The sequence below is a fragment of the Varroa jacobsoni genome, unplaced genomic scaffold (genome assembly GCF_002532875.2).
Source record: "Varroa jacobsoni isolate VJ856 unplaced genomic scaffold, vjacob_1.0 contig00216, whole genome shotgun sequence".
NCBI lineage: Eukaryota > Metazoa > Arthropoda > Arachnida > Mesostigmata > Varroidae > Varroa > Varroa jacobsoni.
In genome coordinates, this window is record NW_019214430.1 from 126,498 (window position 1) to 142,656 (window position 16,159).

Below are 16,159 nucleotides of genomic sequence, written 5' to 3' on the forward strand. Positions count from 1 at the left end.
GTCTCGACAAAAGTTACATGTCTTGTCCTACGTGAGCACAATCGCTACTAAAGATTTACGTTAAAACTAAAAAATACTTAAAGACGAGTTGGGAGCTTTGACTGTATGCGTCGCTACCATTTAGGTTAAAATAAGGTGATCTGATTTTAAGCGCTCTCCCGTAATGAAACTATCGCCGTGGGCATCTATTTTGATTTAAAACAGTCCCTACTTAAATACAGACATAATTAATAAGCAAGCAAAAGGATTGTCTTGCATAAAAACGACGTTTTCCTTCATCCCGTCACAAAAATTATGAAACTTTGCCGGAAATGTCATGTCGTTACTATCATATAGCTGTAACCTTGCGTTGTCAAGTTGAGATCTATTTGTGTCTCTGCAAGACTGATGTATATATATTCATTAGTTATATAGTCTGAAGATCTTCTTAATTGGAAATTTAGAATTATATTACACCTTTTTTCTCCTGGATTGATGTTTGTTTTTTTTTTTACTGATCTGACTTTCTTTTGGTATTTACGGCGAAGACTCGATCATGATGAAAAACAGATCACACGCGACAACAATATGCGAACAGCTCATCATTTCGACGAGGAAAGGCTTAATAATCTTTGGCAGAGCCCGGATTGACGCCAAATAAGGTTATGCTATATGTTTGATGGCGTTAGAAAGGGGTCGCGCATTACGAGTTGCTATCGGCTAACAAAACAATTGGATCGGGCCTCGACTATCAACAAGTGACAAGAGGTCAATGAAAAAAATTTGCCCCAATTACTGAATAAATTATACCTCGTCACCCGCCAGTTTTTAACTGTTCAAAAAAAGACGGGACCATGAACATTCGCCGTATAACCCAAATCCTATATTATCAGCCTATCATCTCTTTCGGTCTTTGCAGAACTATCTCAGTGATGTTAATCTAGTGCCAGGGGAGGGACGCAAAGATAATTTGTCACAACTCTGCGCTCATAAACAACAAACGTTCTACAGTGATAGGATCAGGATGTTTTAAGAAGACTGAAATCGCACGTATTTGGCTAAAGGAGTATTGTTTCAAATAAAAAAATGTTTGCTTCAGTTAGAGTCGTCGACACTTTTTCGAGTACCCAACACACATATATATATATATATACGTGCATACGCAAACAGTTTTTACTTTACTCGTATAATATTACGATCAGTTTAAATATGTCGCTAACAGTCACCACAGACATATATAGGTGTAGCTCTAAAATCCGCAAGAGTACTAGTTTTGCCACCTATTGTCGCCTTGCCTACCTGTCTTTCTTCTTCTTTGAATATAATAGCTGAACAATAGGGCTTGTTCTAGCGCGTTAACTTCTCTATAGCGATGTGCAGGTATAATAACAAAGGTGCAGTAATCCTTGATCAGCTCCGTTGTTTCTTGATTAGCGCTGTCGCCATATCACGTTTAACGTCGAAATGGTTGCCCCAGGCTGTGCACCCACTATGCTACCCCGTGTAGGCTACCCGTAGCTATGTTTCAGATACATGTCAATTATGCATACGCAAAGCTAGCATGCTTAGTCTAACCGCTGATGAATCTTGTTGGACTAGCCGATCGTTTTTACGAGCATCTATATAAAACGGTTATTTTCGAGCACGATTTTCTGTATTATCCAACTATATCTTCTTTGACTCTTTCATGCCCTGACAGTTTCCGTGTCGAATGAATGTCAAGATCGTGACGTTCGCTGTCTTCGGCGGTGTCATTTATATACCGCGCAGGCAACGATCGCAACGAGGCATTGGCTTTAGTCCGGTTACAGACAGCAATTGCCCTACCTTGTCATATAGCTACGAACTGTAGATCAGCAGAGCAACAATATTGTTGTATCGCGTACAGCAGTACAGGCTTTTTTGCCACAAAACTAAGGATCTGTGACATGTGAGATATAAGAAGAATTAGTAGTCAGCAAATACACCTATACATAGCAACTATGAAGAAGAGGGACTCCGTATTCGTGCTTGCTGTTCTCTGTGGTGTCATTGTCACCGCACATACGCAGGTAAGTGAAACGATAAGGGCTACCCACACGTTTCCCTATTTCTACGCGGTCGATTTTCTAAAGTAATAAAAGCTGACTTGCCCTGACATCTAGAACTTCTACGTCCTTCTTGAGACCAAGAACCTGACGGAACTTCAGCTCTTTGCATGACGCTCTAGACATGTAAAATGTTATTTCAAACAAGTATCAGGTCGAGAAGTGAAACGTAACAGCGGGCAAAGGCAATTACATTCACCAGCGATACTCACAGATTCATACGCGGTATGTTTAGCCCCTTAGTATCAAATGAGTAATTTTCGAAAACGTAAAGTAACTGACGCTTTTAAAGCTCAATATAAAGAGTTTTATAATATAACTTATTATCTATCTCTGTAAGTCTCTTTTGTTTATGTTATGTCAACATTTTTCGACATCATGTTCTCACAGATCGGTGAAGATAATCTTCAATTAAACGCATGAGAAGCATCACTTGATGTTTTGCTTACACATTTATTATTCAAGCAAGTTAGTCTCTAATCAAGCTAAACTATTATAATATGATTGCTCAAATAAATTAGCCATCAGCATTCGATTTATCTTCGCATTCTCAAGTAAACTTCATGGGTAGCAAATCAATAAGGGTCTCCTAATTTGCGTTTAAGGATTTACTTTCCAAGTGTATTTTTTTCCATTAGTGAAGTGCAACGTAGTACTAAAGCTTCAGTTTCAATACGGGAAATTGAAAAAACGAGACATTGGGTATGGCAGCTAGCAAGTTCGAAGCCTAGAAACTTATTTATTTGCCTTGGCAGTGGCTCAAGATATGAAATTTCGAAAACATGGCGGAGAATACGTTGGCTATCAAAAAATGTTTAATAAACTTTATAAAATACGTTTCAGTTGCGTAACGTAGAGAGAATTTAAGCGGCCTTTACAGGGGACATTTTGACGAATCTGCTTGGCGTAAATTAACACGCTAGTGGAAAATATCAATTGTCAGTTCGAAGTGTACCGAACGTTGTCTTTTACATAGTTTTCTGGGTTTGCTTCTACCAATATCCTATCAGTATCACTGCGGATTCGTTATGGATACATCTCAACCCGGATAAGCAACGTATTGCCTTAAGAGCTTTCTAGCTTTGGTATCGTAGTCATCTACTTTTCGAACCAATATGGAACATTCCCTTGAACTATAAACAAGTAGAAATTACTTTATATACGTAAAACAACAAGAAAACTATATGCTCTGAGAATGGAGTGCGTCTTAACTTTTATGAACGAGATTTTACGACCCAACATGCTTAAGAAACTTTTCCACTGAAACAAAAAGAAAAAGGGAAAACGATGAAATGCCAATTTCAAACGATTTTATCGCATTTTTAAACTTCTATAGATTATCAATTTATTAGGGTGTCCATATTGCATTTTGACTTGGGTCCTCCAACGTGTTATTAAAAATGTTTTACCTTTGTGGAGACAAACCAGGCAGTTTCGTGTGACTTACGTTGTCGCTGAAATTGGGTAGCATGGAAAATGAAAAAAAACTGAACATCTAAAACATAACCTCGCATCATGATATCCGTGTGCTTAAATTATTGTAACTAAGTCAAGATACGACAGGAACATCGAGGAATCAGATCCGTGGTGACTTCGGCCCTCGGTGATCCTCCTTAACGATTAAAAAGGGTCTAATGTTTGCTACGTGACCTAGTTTAAAGCTTTTCAATTCAATGCTAGTAAGGTCCGGATTGACAGCCCGATAATCGATTTGTAAATTCGTTTCGGTGTCCTGGACTTCTTGGAGCAACCTCAGCTAACGGTGCTGTATAAAGTAATAGATTATGATGACGGAAATTGTACTTGACAATCTCTATGGTGCACTCTATCTCGTACTAATGATTATACTACTAACAATAAATCGACCGCGTTCAAGCAAACTAGGTTCAATTGGTACATACAAAAATATGTGGTACATATAAAAATATCATATATTCAATAATATACATTTTACTATCGAACGACATACGACTGGTACGCTGCACAGTGTAGGTGGACGTCAAACGTCAAACTAGTATGTCGACCTCAGAGCTCTGCTAATGGGCTAGTGCGTGGGTACGAAGTGCTAGGTCTCTTTAGTTTCTATTTTAATATATATATCATCGTGCAAAGTCAACCAATGTGATAAATATAATTTGGCTGTGATGTCAACTGACCCTCAAAAGGGTTATTGTTCTTGCCAATATACGGTATTGAACGCGATCCTTGAGCGTTGCAAACGGCAGCGGGAACGCTGAGTCATCTTTCGAGTGCATGACCTCACTCTATACCTCAGTAATTCTCATTTGTGTTATTATCTTACCTCTTAGCTCATTATGTAATATTCTATTTTGTTTGTTGGTCGTTTCGTTGAATATTTTTCTGTTTTCCATCCTATCAACTTATCTCAACTCGTTCCTGTAACGTTTGACTTAAAGTATTCACGACTGAAAGTAAAAGTTTCCTAATTATTTGATTTCTTACCTTATATAGCTTCTCTTACTTCTTTTCAAATTAAATTTTTTCTATCTTAATTTTAGCGTTAGGTTTTGAATGGCTCGATAACTACGATAATTGCTGCATAGTCTGGTCTTTCTTTTACCATAACTTTCGGATGCCCTAGAGAACTTATTTTGGGGAAACATAGCCGCCTAGGATTCCACTGCATAGTTTCGTAACTTCTCAGTGGCTCTGCTCGAATCATTCCGCCGCTATTGTATTTACATATCCATGAGCGTCTGAATTATTTGCCGGTACACCAATAATCAATCTATTTAAGCTACCATCCTGAACATCGAAGGTCTCTAGGAAATAGTTGGTAATCAAGTCAAAACAACTGGAAGTTTTTCGCGTCGCGGACCCTGTAAGTAGAGTGTATCCTTAATAACTTACCTGTATGCAATGTGACTCGAGTTCTTGCAATAGGAGCCCTATAGCCGTTCTGTTCACTAGTCTTGGCGGAATTCGTTCATCATGTCCTCCGGTTGCTGACATTACATTCTGGCTAAAATCAACGCGCTGCGATTCATAGAGCTGTAGAGCCCCAACCAAGCGCCATAGAGTCATTACAGATGTACGTTTACTTTGGGGCAGTACGCCGCCGGTATATTTGCTTCGCCTTGCTGGTGTCAATGTCTGCAATTATCGTAGAAGATCTATTTTTCATCGGGAATAGGGATTCAGTGCAAGAATGACCCAACGTGAGGGTCAAAAACCGCGTGTGTTCATATCTCCGTTTATAATTCCTGTCCTTTTACGCGACCCGCTTGCAATTTAATTTTTCTTGTTATTTTAATTGGCCAAAACCAACAAATGTGATATTTTTAGATGCATTGAATCTAGGTGCTAAAGTTCGTGCAGTGTGAGACAGGCCAGCTTTTAGCAAGGACAACATATCGTAGTCACCGTTGTAGATGATTTCCCACGAAATTCTTGTAATCTTCTCATTGGGACTTTCGAAAGTAACGGTTCGTCGTGTTTCTAATAGTAGATCCTTCAAAATTTAGGCAACGAATTGTTTCTGCCATTGTAGTGCCAAGGTAGAACATCACAAATTTTCTCATCTTCAATGATCATTTCCACTCGGCAGGCAAACTGAAGTGAGTAACTTCTGGGTAGACTTAAATATGTACATCTGAACGAACGCTCTCAGATTGAGAGATGAAGGCGTGGCATGCGGCATTAAAAAGTGCGAAATTTTAAAATATTTTTTTTGTATTCAACGAAGCAGTAAAACAACGACTGATAACTTTTTACTAGATTGAGATGACCTTTTTCTTCCATTATCGACCCGATTATTTCAAAATGGCTGCGATAATTTATACGTTCAACTTCTATTTCCTCAACCTCACCTTATAAACATCTCACATTTAACGTGCCACAATAAACCCGCTCATCATAGCAAGGGCATTCATGCGCAAGTTGCGAGAAACACTTGCGTTCTTATACATTTTCCTTTTACTGGAAAATACAATCTGCGTACGTTTGAGCGTATTGTTCTTTTGTGCTTGTAATAGTACTTAGTTTTTGTTTTTTTTTAAGTATCGTCTGAACGTGTTAAATATGGAGGTGCTTTGTTCTTTAATCTGTCAACTGAAAATGCTAATCGTGCTGCTAATTATTTGATATATATAATAGCAATTCAGCCTTTTTTTTCATTATGCTCGATTGCTAAGCCAAAATGGCCAGTTAACTTATTTTTAAATAATTATTTATTTTCTTCCTACTCGTTAAAATATCTATGTACTGTTTTATGCGGGCTCAGTACCAGGGGATAATTCCTTTTTTAAATGTCGGAGATTATAATGCAATGCAGTAAATTCTGCAGCCCCCAGCGAGTTTCCTTTTATAAGAATATTTTTCGTTTGACACAGCTTTCTGCACGTGCTACGTGCATGCATAACGCCAGGCTTCGATGTCTGGTCACATCTTGGTTATGTAGTTAAGTTTCTTGTTATTAATTTAACATAAAGTCACTACTTCTTTGTCCATAGATTGCTTGCCTTTTCTTGAAGTATCTTGCGAATTTACATCAGTTGATCTTCACCTTAACGATATTAACTTTAATTTGCGGCTAACTAGTGTCACAAACCTGATTGAAGGCTGTCCTGACGCTGTAGATGCTTCCAGCTCTAACAGTTTTCTGCAGCGTTCTTAAATTTACTGATTATATATGCCAGCTTTACTTTGTTGCCGTTTCAAAGCCAGGCTTATTGAGTAGCGCTGCCAGAATTTGCAGAGAATTACTAGACATCTCTTTGTCAAAACGAGATATTCCAACATTTTCAAGGTTTTGCAAAACTTCCGTTGCAAACGCTTCTACTGTGAAAGTAAAAATGTTGATCAAAGAAACAATTCACGATTGTAAAGTAAAATGAAAAAATTTATTTTTAATAGTTTACAGCATGGACTGTTTCACTTTAGCCTAAAAGCGATCAGCAGATATTATAAAAAGAACGAATGAGGAACACTTACTGTATATATTTGAAACTTCCTGGAAACGTGCGGCTAAAGCCATTGCATAATGATGGTGTGTAAAACGATGTATAATGGAGACATTCATCATCTAAAAATGCGTTATATCACCATGACTTCCCAATGAGTTACTTATTGAATTTATGCCATATATCAAAGGTTCACAAGGATGACGTGTAAAAAAAGAGCTCATTTTTAGCTCCATTTAGCCCGCAAATGAAATACTCAACCATTTAGCTATTTTACTGAACTGTTTGTGGAAACATTACGCGTCCTGCCAGCAACAAAGGCAATTTCAGTACCCACCACAAGTACAGTCGGAGCAGCAAGAGGCCCACGAGCCGCACCCACGGCTACGAGAATCACAGCAGCATCAGCTAGAGCCGTCGTCCACCACACAAGCTGAAGATAAAAAAAAGCAGACACAACAGCAAAAACAGACGCCGAGCAGGGAGCCATTTCGTTTAAATTGGGCACCATTTGCACACCGCAAATCAAGGTGGTACCAGGACAACCAGAACCAGCGCCAGAATCAGCATCAGAACCAGGAACAGAGCCAGGAGCAGAGTCGGCCGTGTGGATATAACCCAGCCCAAAATGAAATCGGCAACAACCATGCTAGACCGTCACGTAAGTAATCGCTACCGAGGAGGCACAAAGATGAGCGAGAGGCGACAGGATGTTAATGAAGCCTTGACATAAGCAAAAGCAGTTAGCCCTAATAAAAGGCCAAGACAAGGTTCTGTTGTACTGGGAACTAAGTTGTAAGCAAAACCGCGCTTAAACGCCCAAACGAAGATTTCCCGCAAGGTTTGTGATCACAGCTAGAAACTTTTCGACGTGTGCGAAATATAGACACCTCCCCTTCGGTAGGCTAAGTAACTTCCAAATCCATGTACTGGTCGAAAATCCCGATTCGCCCATAAAATTTACCTAAATAGAACAAAGAAAACAGTTAAAATTCATACGCATTTATGTACATTTAAAGAATGCTTAATCCTAACATAATTTGCATTTTGATTTAGTCACGGATACCAATGAAGCGGTGGTACACTGCGTTGCTAGGTTGGGAATCACATTGAAAGAGGCTATCGAAGCCCTAAAGGCGTACCTTAACCCCATTTTGGGAAATCTCATCAAGAAAGAAGGTAAAGCGTGTATAACTGTATAGGGAAATTTAGATGGTTCATATGGAATAGCGCTGGGAGCATATTCGACTAGAACTATTAAACGCACGCACTGTTTCTTTCGTCGTATCGTTTCTTTAATTTATCATAAATCGATCGATAGCCTTTCTAGTAATCGCTATAATAAATATTTGAGGCATTTAAAAGGGTGAGTGCTTAATTATGGCCTGAGAATTGTTTGATTCATATATATTCTATACGCACATTTTTTACTAGTTTAAGCAAGGACCTTTCTTGCAGGACAATCTTTGAAGCATAGACGCGTCGTCAAAAAAATCACTGCTCAACAGCCGGAAGGCACGAACGGAGTAAGAGGTGCCAAATATTAAAGTGAACTGAAGCAGAAAACAAAATGGGGGAATACACGGACACGTTTGGATACTATGTTCGATAAGCTCTGATACTCCTCTTCTTGTTTAAAAATGTGCCTATTTTTCCTTTGTCAGAGAATATTATAGGTTTTACATAAACGCGTATGGGAGCAGTACATGCTTCCTTTGAATGCTAGACTTTTCGTAGTAGTGAATCCATATAGCTCGCCGTTTATTTTATACAGGTTTGACTAAGTAAGCAGAGTACTATTTTATTTCTCGCTTTGCTCGTACAACCAATGACAGAGTTACATCAAGAACTCCTGACCGATCAGGCAATTATCAGGAATGATCGAAGGAGCCTACCATGTTTAATATATATCTAATATTTAAGAATTACTCTAGACGGATGCGAAGCACCAGCTGAAGTTGTTTGATACTGTTAATAGCAGGGCGGCAACTTGCTGCAACCGAAGTACGTAACTTTTGCATTTGGTGGTCATTCTTTCTAGTGGAAAATGAGTGTTATATCAGTGGTTGTGGTGACCTTTCACATGACGCATTTCACGTCAGCAAACGCAAGCAAACGGAGTAAATCAGGGTGTAAACAACAATGAACGAAGCGAACGAAATATAGCAATAAATATGCATTGGCGTATTGCTTAGACAAGAGGCCATCGCATACGCTTGCAAATTATGCAAAGATTACTGACCTGTTCCGTATATTCCAAAAGCTCTACTGAAAAAAAGTATTTCGATACCTGTCGCTAATAAGAACGTGACGTTAAGACAAATTTTTCGAGATTTACGTTCGAAAATTCCGTAAATCGTCGCTTCGGACGGCCGGCTTACGGCGCGAAAAATAATAAATCCACGCCCAGGTTCCAATTTAAACCATCACTTGCAATTTTAGCGACAAACATGTTATCTAGCAAAAAAAAAAAAGGTACCAGTTACATAAGTTTGAGTTCAGGTAAATTTCCTTTAAACAAAAAAAATATGATAATAAACATAGTTAAAATTTGAGATGCAATTAGCTCACGGAAAGGAAACAAAAGGTAATAATTATCATTACTACTAGTCATCATTCTATGCAATTACCTTGACTCGTCAAGCAGAATTGTTTAGTTGCCTACCAAACCTAGAGCATTTTGGTGTCGCTATCGTTCTAAAATTGCGCACCTACCCTGCTACGGATGTCCATCAGTTCCAAAGAGCAACGGCTTTTGAGCTGTTGCCAGCCTGACCAATCTGAAACCTAATCAGAAAAAGGTCACGGAGTGAGTACTTAAAATGTAACCTTTTTTAATCACTACCTATAGTTGCGGATTACTAAATGAGTTGATGGATTTATAACGCTGCCACGATCGCTACCGATGTATAATAGCAGAATTTCAGGTAGTCAGCAGTTTAAAGTCTATAGACTTTAGCAGAAAACTCAAGCATTCTATCGACTATTTGCAATGAATGAATGCAAGTACCTTATTTTCGATATTTATGTTGCAGAAGAACATGTTAATCCTTCAGAGCCTATAAACAAAAATTAAAACAAGCAATTATATAATGCATACATACAATCAAAATATGCTATTCAAGAAAATAGGTGACATTTTAGCGTAAAATGTTGCTGCATTAATTATATTATTATAAGTAGTAGGAAGAAATTTCCTATTTTTTGTCGATACGTTGAAAGCTAAAACGCTACCAAAAATAAGTTACTGCATTTCGCTGGTGTACGGTGATGGCGCTAAAAAGATTGCTTAAGGGTGGTTTGAAAGCGGTTCCCGCGACCTACAGATGCCCCCGCCTTGGTCGACCGTGTGCGTTGAGTGACGACCATTTAAAGTACATTTGAAAGGAGATGGCCGACAGATAGCTCAATCAAGCAATCGGCTTAAAATAATATTATAATGGCTGCATCCAAAAGATCGTGGTTAGACTTGCACAGAAATTTAAAGCTTGAGTATCTTTTTGAACTCAATAAAAGATTATGATTTAGCACTACATCTTAACACCAAACCCAAAATCGAGTATCACCCAACTACAATGCCAGGTTTTTGCACAGAATTTCTACTAGTACTAGTAGTGTTTATATGTTAACCTGAGCTAAGGGTCGGAGAGTAGCTCTAGGGAAAAACCAAGGCATCTAAAAATGCTATGCTTTACGTTGGACGTTGCAGTGGAAGACGAATCCGATGTCCTATGTTAGAAACTGGGTTTTCCATGAACCAAAGCTGTCAATAGGTTTTTTGTGGTAAGGATACCGTGCACCTTTCGCCGACATAAAGGCCCGAATGGAATAAAGTCTCTAGCCGCATTGCAACCCCCTGAATGGATTTTTGTAAAACTTATACAGATTCATGTAGACGGCGACATTTCTTGTTTTCATCATCTTGGATATCAGAGTCAAGAATTGAACATATATGCTGCATAGAAGCACGAATTAATTAAAAACAAACCTTAATAATATTACAAGGACACAGTGGTAAAAGAAACGCATTACAGTATGTCTATAAATATCCCTATACCATAATATGTGTTTACTGTCCACAAAAGTTCAAGCCTACTTGACACGCATGGAAATGTAAACGCATGCTAATTCTAATTCTTAGTTGGTGTCTTTTGACAATAACTTAAAGTTGTAATCAGAATTCGCTTTCAGTCGTTTTCTAGAGTTTGAGAAGAGTTTTGTTCAACAATTCCAACACCTACAGAGAAAAGACGCGAGAAATTTCAAATATTTTGTAATGGAACTTGAAAATTGGGCTCGGGTGACTATCTGTTGAAACTAATATCGTCGAAGTCTCAGGCTTTCAAACGGAAGACGTAAACTTCTTCGCATCCCTCAAGACGGACAGCAGTATGATACCAATATATATATATATTGGTATTCCATTGCCCTTCTTACGATTTACTCGGCCTTGTGATTCCATCTGATGACCTATGTTAAAACTCATGACCGACTATCAATAGGAATGCGTGAGGATCCAACTGGTAGCCAGCTACTTCTGTCTTCTTTCGTATTCTGTTTCAACATCTGGCTAGACCGTTCTTCTCCGTTGCCGCAGTGTCGATTACTTTGACACCGCTAAAGTCACTTCTGCCTTTCCCTTTGCCAGCATAGTTACCTCTGCAAAGGAGTGCGTCGTTGGTACTTTCAGCTGCTTTGCATCTCTCTGCTTGGCTTGCTCCGCTTCTTTCGAATGCCTGCGAATCCGTGAAAGATTGCGCCCTTTTCATCAGCACCGTTGTAGTCGATGAAGTCGTCTCAGTGGCCTACTTCTTTCCAGAAGACGGCCTGCTTACAATTTCTCATTCCAAGCATTGCTATTCATACCTTCCTCGAAAGATGCCAAGCTCCGCAGACGCCTTCATTGGTTAGCTAGCTATTGGAGAGGCCACGGTGGCTGTAAAGTACGCGTGGAGTGCTACGTCCCATCTGCGCACTGTGTCGCCGACCGAGTGCTCGTTGCGTGAGCGTTCAAGAACCACTCTCCACGTATTCGGTACCTGAGGGCAATAGGGTGGCAAACAGGGCTATAACCATCAAATAGCTACCCCCTTTCACTAATCGTTCTGTCCTATCCGGAGCTACGTCTGCCATTTTCCACGCTTCGTCTGCCTCTTCCTCGGCATGTCTTACCCGTTTCTTGTCTAGATCCCCCCCTGTCGAGCTGTATCAAATTCGCTCAATTACGTTTATCGCCTAAACTCTCCGTAGTTACCGTACACAAAAATAATACGACGACGAACCTTACCGCTGGGATTACTTGAAAAATGTCAGTTCGTAATAAATGCGAAATTTGTAACGCGTACGTACCAATTTCATTTTTTGCCTAGATTGTCGCTAAATTTTACTTATGGTTTAGACGAGACCTTACTATTTCCTGTATAAAGTAAAAACACTCAAATCCGTGCAAAATACAGGTAGTTTATAGGGCCCAAAATAATAACCCACCTTAAATTAGACATCCTGTTAGTAGCCTTTGACTTTATTGTATTCAGCAGATACGATCTAAAACAAAGTTATTTGCATTTGAATGCGATATATCGGGACAGAAGTTCTAAATTGAACTTTACACAGTAATTAACGAACAGCGCAAGCATCAAAAATACGTGCCAAGTTTTAGACCTCGGCTTTTTTCGTAGAGACGATGCAGGGGGTGTGGACGCAACTTTGGAGATAGTGGTCTTCAATTCAATTGAATTATTAGGAGATACCGTTTCAACCCGGTGTACCCACTTCGTCGAGAGGTTCAAAACCTTTCTGAGTGAATAGGATCCTCTCATTATTCTACAAAAATGATAATACTTTATATTTGGTAATCCGCAAAAAGCACAGCCAAATTTAACATTGTCGTATGTTTTAAAAATGTATCTAAAACGGTGGCCAGGTAGCTGTAGCATTAGTGTTAATTTTCGTGTGTTTCTATTTTATTCGTTTATCATATTCGATGGTGTTGTTGGACTAATTAAGTACTTCTATCTGCTTGGATAACGGTAAAAATTATTGTATAATTAAAGAAAATTAACAAAATTCGTAATAGAATTTAGAATTATGCAAAAATTCTGTAAATTACTAATAGTAACAAAAATCACTAATTATAATTCGTCAAATGAATCACTTCCGATGATTCGAAAAATTAATGATCCTCTACAGTTAAATAGGCTTACTATGCAACAAACTGGATGCTCGTCTATCTAGAAGCTTGTCAAACAATCTAGAAGGTCTAAAGCAGGTATAAAAATAATAAGTTACCGCCTTAATTATTGTTCCTTTAAATAAATGAAGCACTTGATTGGATTGGTCTTTTTTTTCATAAAGCAACCATACCGGGTTTTAATAATAATAATAATAATAATAGAAGCTTACTTTTAGTCATTCTAAATGTCAAAAAGATGTGCTGCAAATATAGCTCCATGAGCGAAGCTTCTGGCTGAAAACCTACCTTTGTTAAAGTGTTCAAACAATGAACATAGTGCTATAAGAAAAATATAAGGGCAACTCCTATTAGAAAAAACTTAACACATATACGAAATCTTATAGTTTGTGTTAGTTTATTTGCGCCTAAACAACACAGTAATCGAATTATTGACGGAGAAAATGAAACAGTCTTTTACAACGATTAACTATATCGTCCGTGGTGGTGGATATAAACTTTACAAAACCCCCCTAAAGCAGGCGCAGCTCTAAAGTCTACTTTGAAAAATAATTTTTACAGTTCAACTTACGGATAAGCCTTCACAGGTGCTAGAGAAAGTCCAAGTTTTCCTGAGCCCGTTCTTCCGGATATATCTAACATTCCTATAATTTTCTAAATTGATCTAAAAAAGGGCTACTTTTTATGTACATTTTTATTAATTTCATCAGATCTCATTGCTGCTTCTTTTTACGACCTCGAACGCCTCGAGTAAATAACGGCCAAAAATTTAGTTTTGTAAAGGAACTTACTAAAAAAGTCGAAATAAATACAACAAAAAAAACATTTCGACCCGTATTGCGGTTGTTTGTTGGCTGAGCGCAATGAAAGATACTGATGCACCATAATAAGAATTCCAGTATAAATGATCAGACAAATGTCAGCCAATAAGTAGATGCTCATAGAGCTCGCCGACAAGCCCTTTAAACCTCACCGCGCTCGAAAGAGATAGTGTAGGGTATATTCTATATTGGTCCCCGCAGTGACAAATGTTAGCGTCCGTTGTAGGCATACAGGCGCCTAAGGATAGGACATAATGCTTTTAAAAAATCTTGATGATTTCGTCATGTAAGAGCTCATCAGACATTCGTGTTTATCCCTGATCGCTACAGGCGCGCTGGGCATACAGCCAAAATAAACAGGAACGAAACCCAGGTGCGAACATCGTGCTTGCATGCGTGGCACGCTTTTCGCCTAGTCTGCATCGCCTTCTCTTGCCTATGTATCAAATGAACAAGACTGTCTTATTTTCCATTGATAATTTTTGTCGTGCTTTGGGTAGTCCGAATTCAATTTAATCGGTTTGTAGACAAATTTTCACCTCCACGAACTGCTGCTGTTCAGGAAAATGTCGACATTGTCTCAGACTTTTGTCTATCATCCTTGGATTGCCGTCTTTGGTAAACAGGATCGTTAAGACAGGGTGGCCGGATAGAGTATAGTTCTATTCTTGGGAACCTATTATTGAATTAAAATCCATTCGAAGAGTGTTTTTATTATCACTGAACTCAGTTGTTAAGAATTGTTTGGTATTTAGAATGTCTTTGTATTAGAGAATAATTTAGTATTTACCGTGATGCCATTGGCTTTCCCCGGGGTTTCGGGCTAAAGATGCTACTTATCACATACTCGACAAGGACCCTTCCGAGAGAAAGCTGGCCGTCTCTATGGGTAATAAAAATACAGTGTTTTGCTACTTCATTGTAAATGGGAAGAAATAGCGAAAGCTAAACCTCGGACAGCGTCTTCCCTGCAGCGTAAAGGTTCTCAGTTTATTTGCATTGCTATCAAAATATACTGGAGAAAATCTTATTGATCTAGAGTACCTGTACAAGATCTATGTTACGAAATGATCGTCCGGTAGAGAAACCTAGCGATATCGTTCTTTTGTTGGTACGAAAAAAATCTTTGTGTTACAAAAGACAGCTTACTATTAGAAATAAACAATACTAGTCTAGACTTTACTCATTAGTGGTAAATTTTAACGACCAAAATATAGCCCTCCTAACTGTCTCCGTTCTCGACTGTATGTATTGGGCATGAAGTATTATTTGTTACCAACCTTATCTCTTGCGTACTGGGAGCGTCAGCCAGCCTGTGTTGATTTCTTCAGATTCTGATATATACAGTGAATAGGTGAATGAATAGTTACTAGTAATGCTGGGCCTCATACGCACCCAAACGCTTCCATCATGTATAATAATTGTATAGTTAGCATAGGTCTGAGGCTTTAGGCGGCTAAAATGATCAAGAGCATGAGTGCTTTTTATAAAAACGTAGTTTTATATAGCTGCAGAGAGTTAAATTGATTTTTTTTTCTCTATGATTATCACCTACTTTTGTTCATCAGGCTAAAAACCGCAGGATTTCGCAAAAGGAATCGCAAGAGGATCGCAAAAGACACAGAAATAATCAGTTTTTCTAACAAAATAAAAGTCTTCTGTTGGGGAGCTAATAACCAATGTCTCAAATTTTTAACAAGTACTCAAAATTGGCCATCGTGGAACTGAGCACTGAATTTTCATCGGTGTAGCAAATCCCCTTTATTGTATAGATCAAAAATAGCACTTTATACTGCTGTCGGTTAGTTACATTCGTATCGCAATAACATTACAGCATTGTAGGGCGTATTGTGCGATAGCCGTCTTAGGAGCACGGTTTATACGTAACTTGAATAATGGTTTGAACTGAAAGTACTGCGTACATGATCTCCAAAAGACGTCGACGAAACACTTAAAAATCAGTGTATGTCAACATCGCACCCGCGAAGGCTGCCTTTGCCTCAGACCTGCGAGTCGTCCGCAAACTTCAACAAGCTCTGAGCCGCTAACACGCTTATATAAATTTAACTCGTGCCCGTGCCTCGTCGGCTCGTGCTCGAACAAACGCCAAGCGGTTGAAGGGAAGCTATCTGGCAGAGCGGACTAGAAAGATGAACGCAC

The 16,159-nt window shown here is 38.7% G+C and overlaps 1 protein-coding gene across 1 annotated transcript; it reads left to right on the plus strand.

The window, feature by feature from the left end:
* Positions 1-1,761: 1,761 nt before the first annotated feature.
* Positions 1,762-13,316, plus strand: LOC111270947 (uncharacterized). The gene is made up of 4 exons (XM_022851444.1): positions 1,762-2,030; positions 7,301-7,649; positions 8,045-8,167; positions 8,447-13,316. Exons 1-4 carry the CDS (start codon positions 1,962-1,964, stop codon positions 8,533-8,535), a joined length of 630 nt encoding a protein of 209 aa, XP_022707179.1. The 5' UTR covers positions 1,762-1,961; the 3' UTR covers positions 8,536-13,316.
* Positions 13,317-16,159: the final 2,843 nt, after the last annotated feature.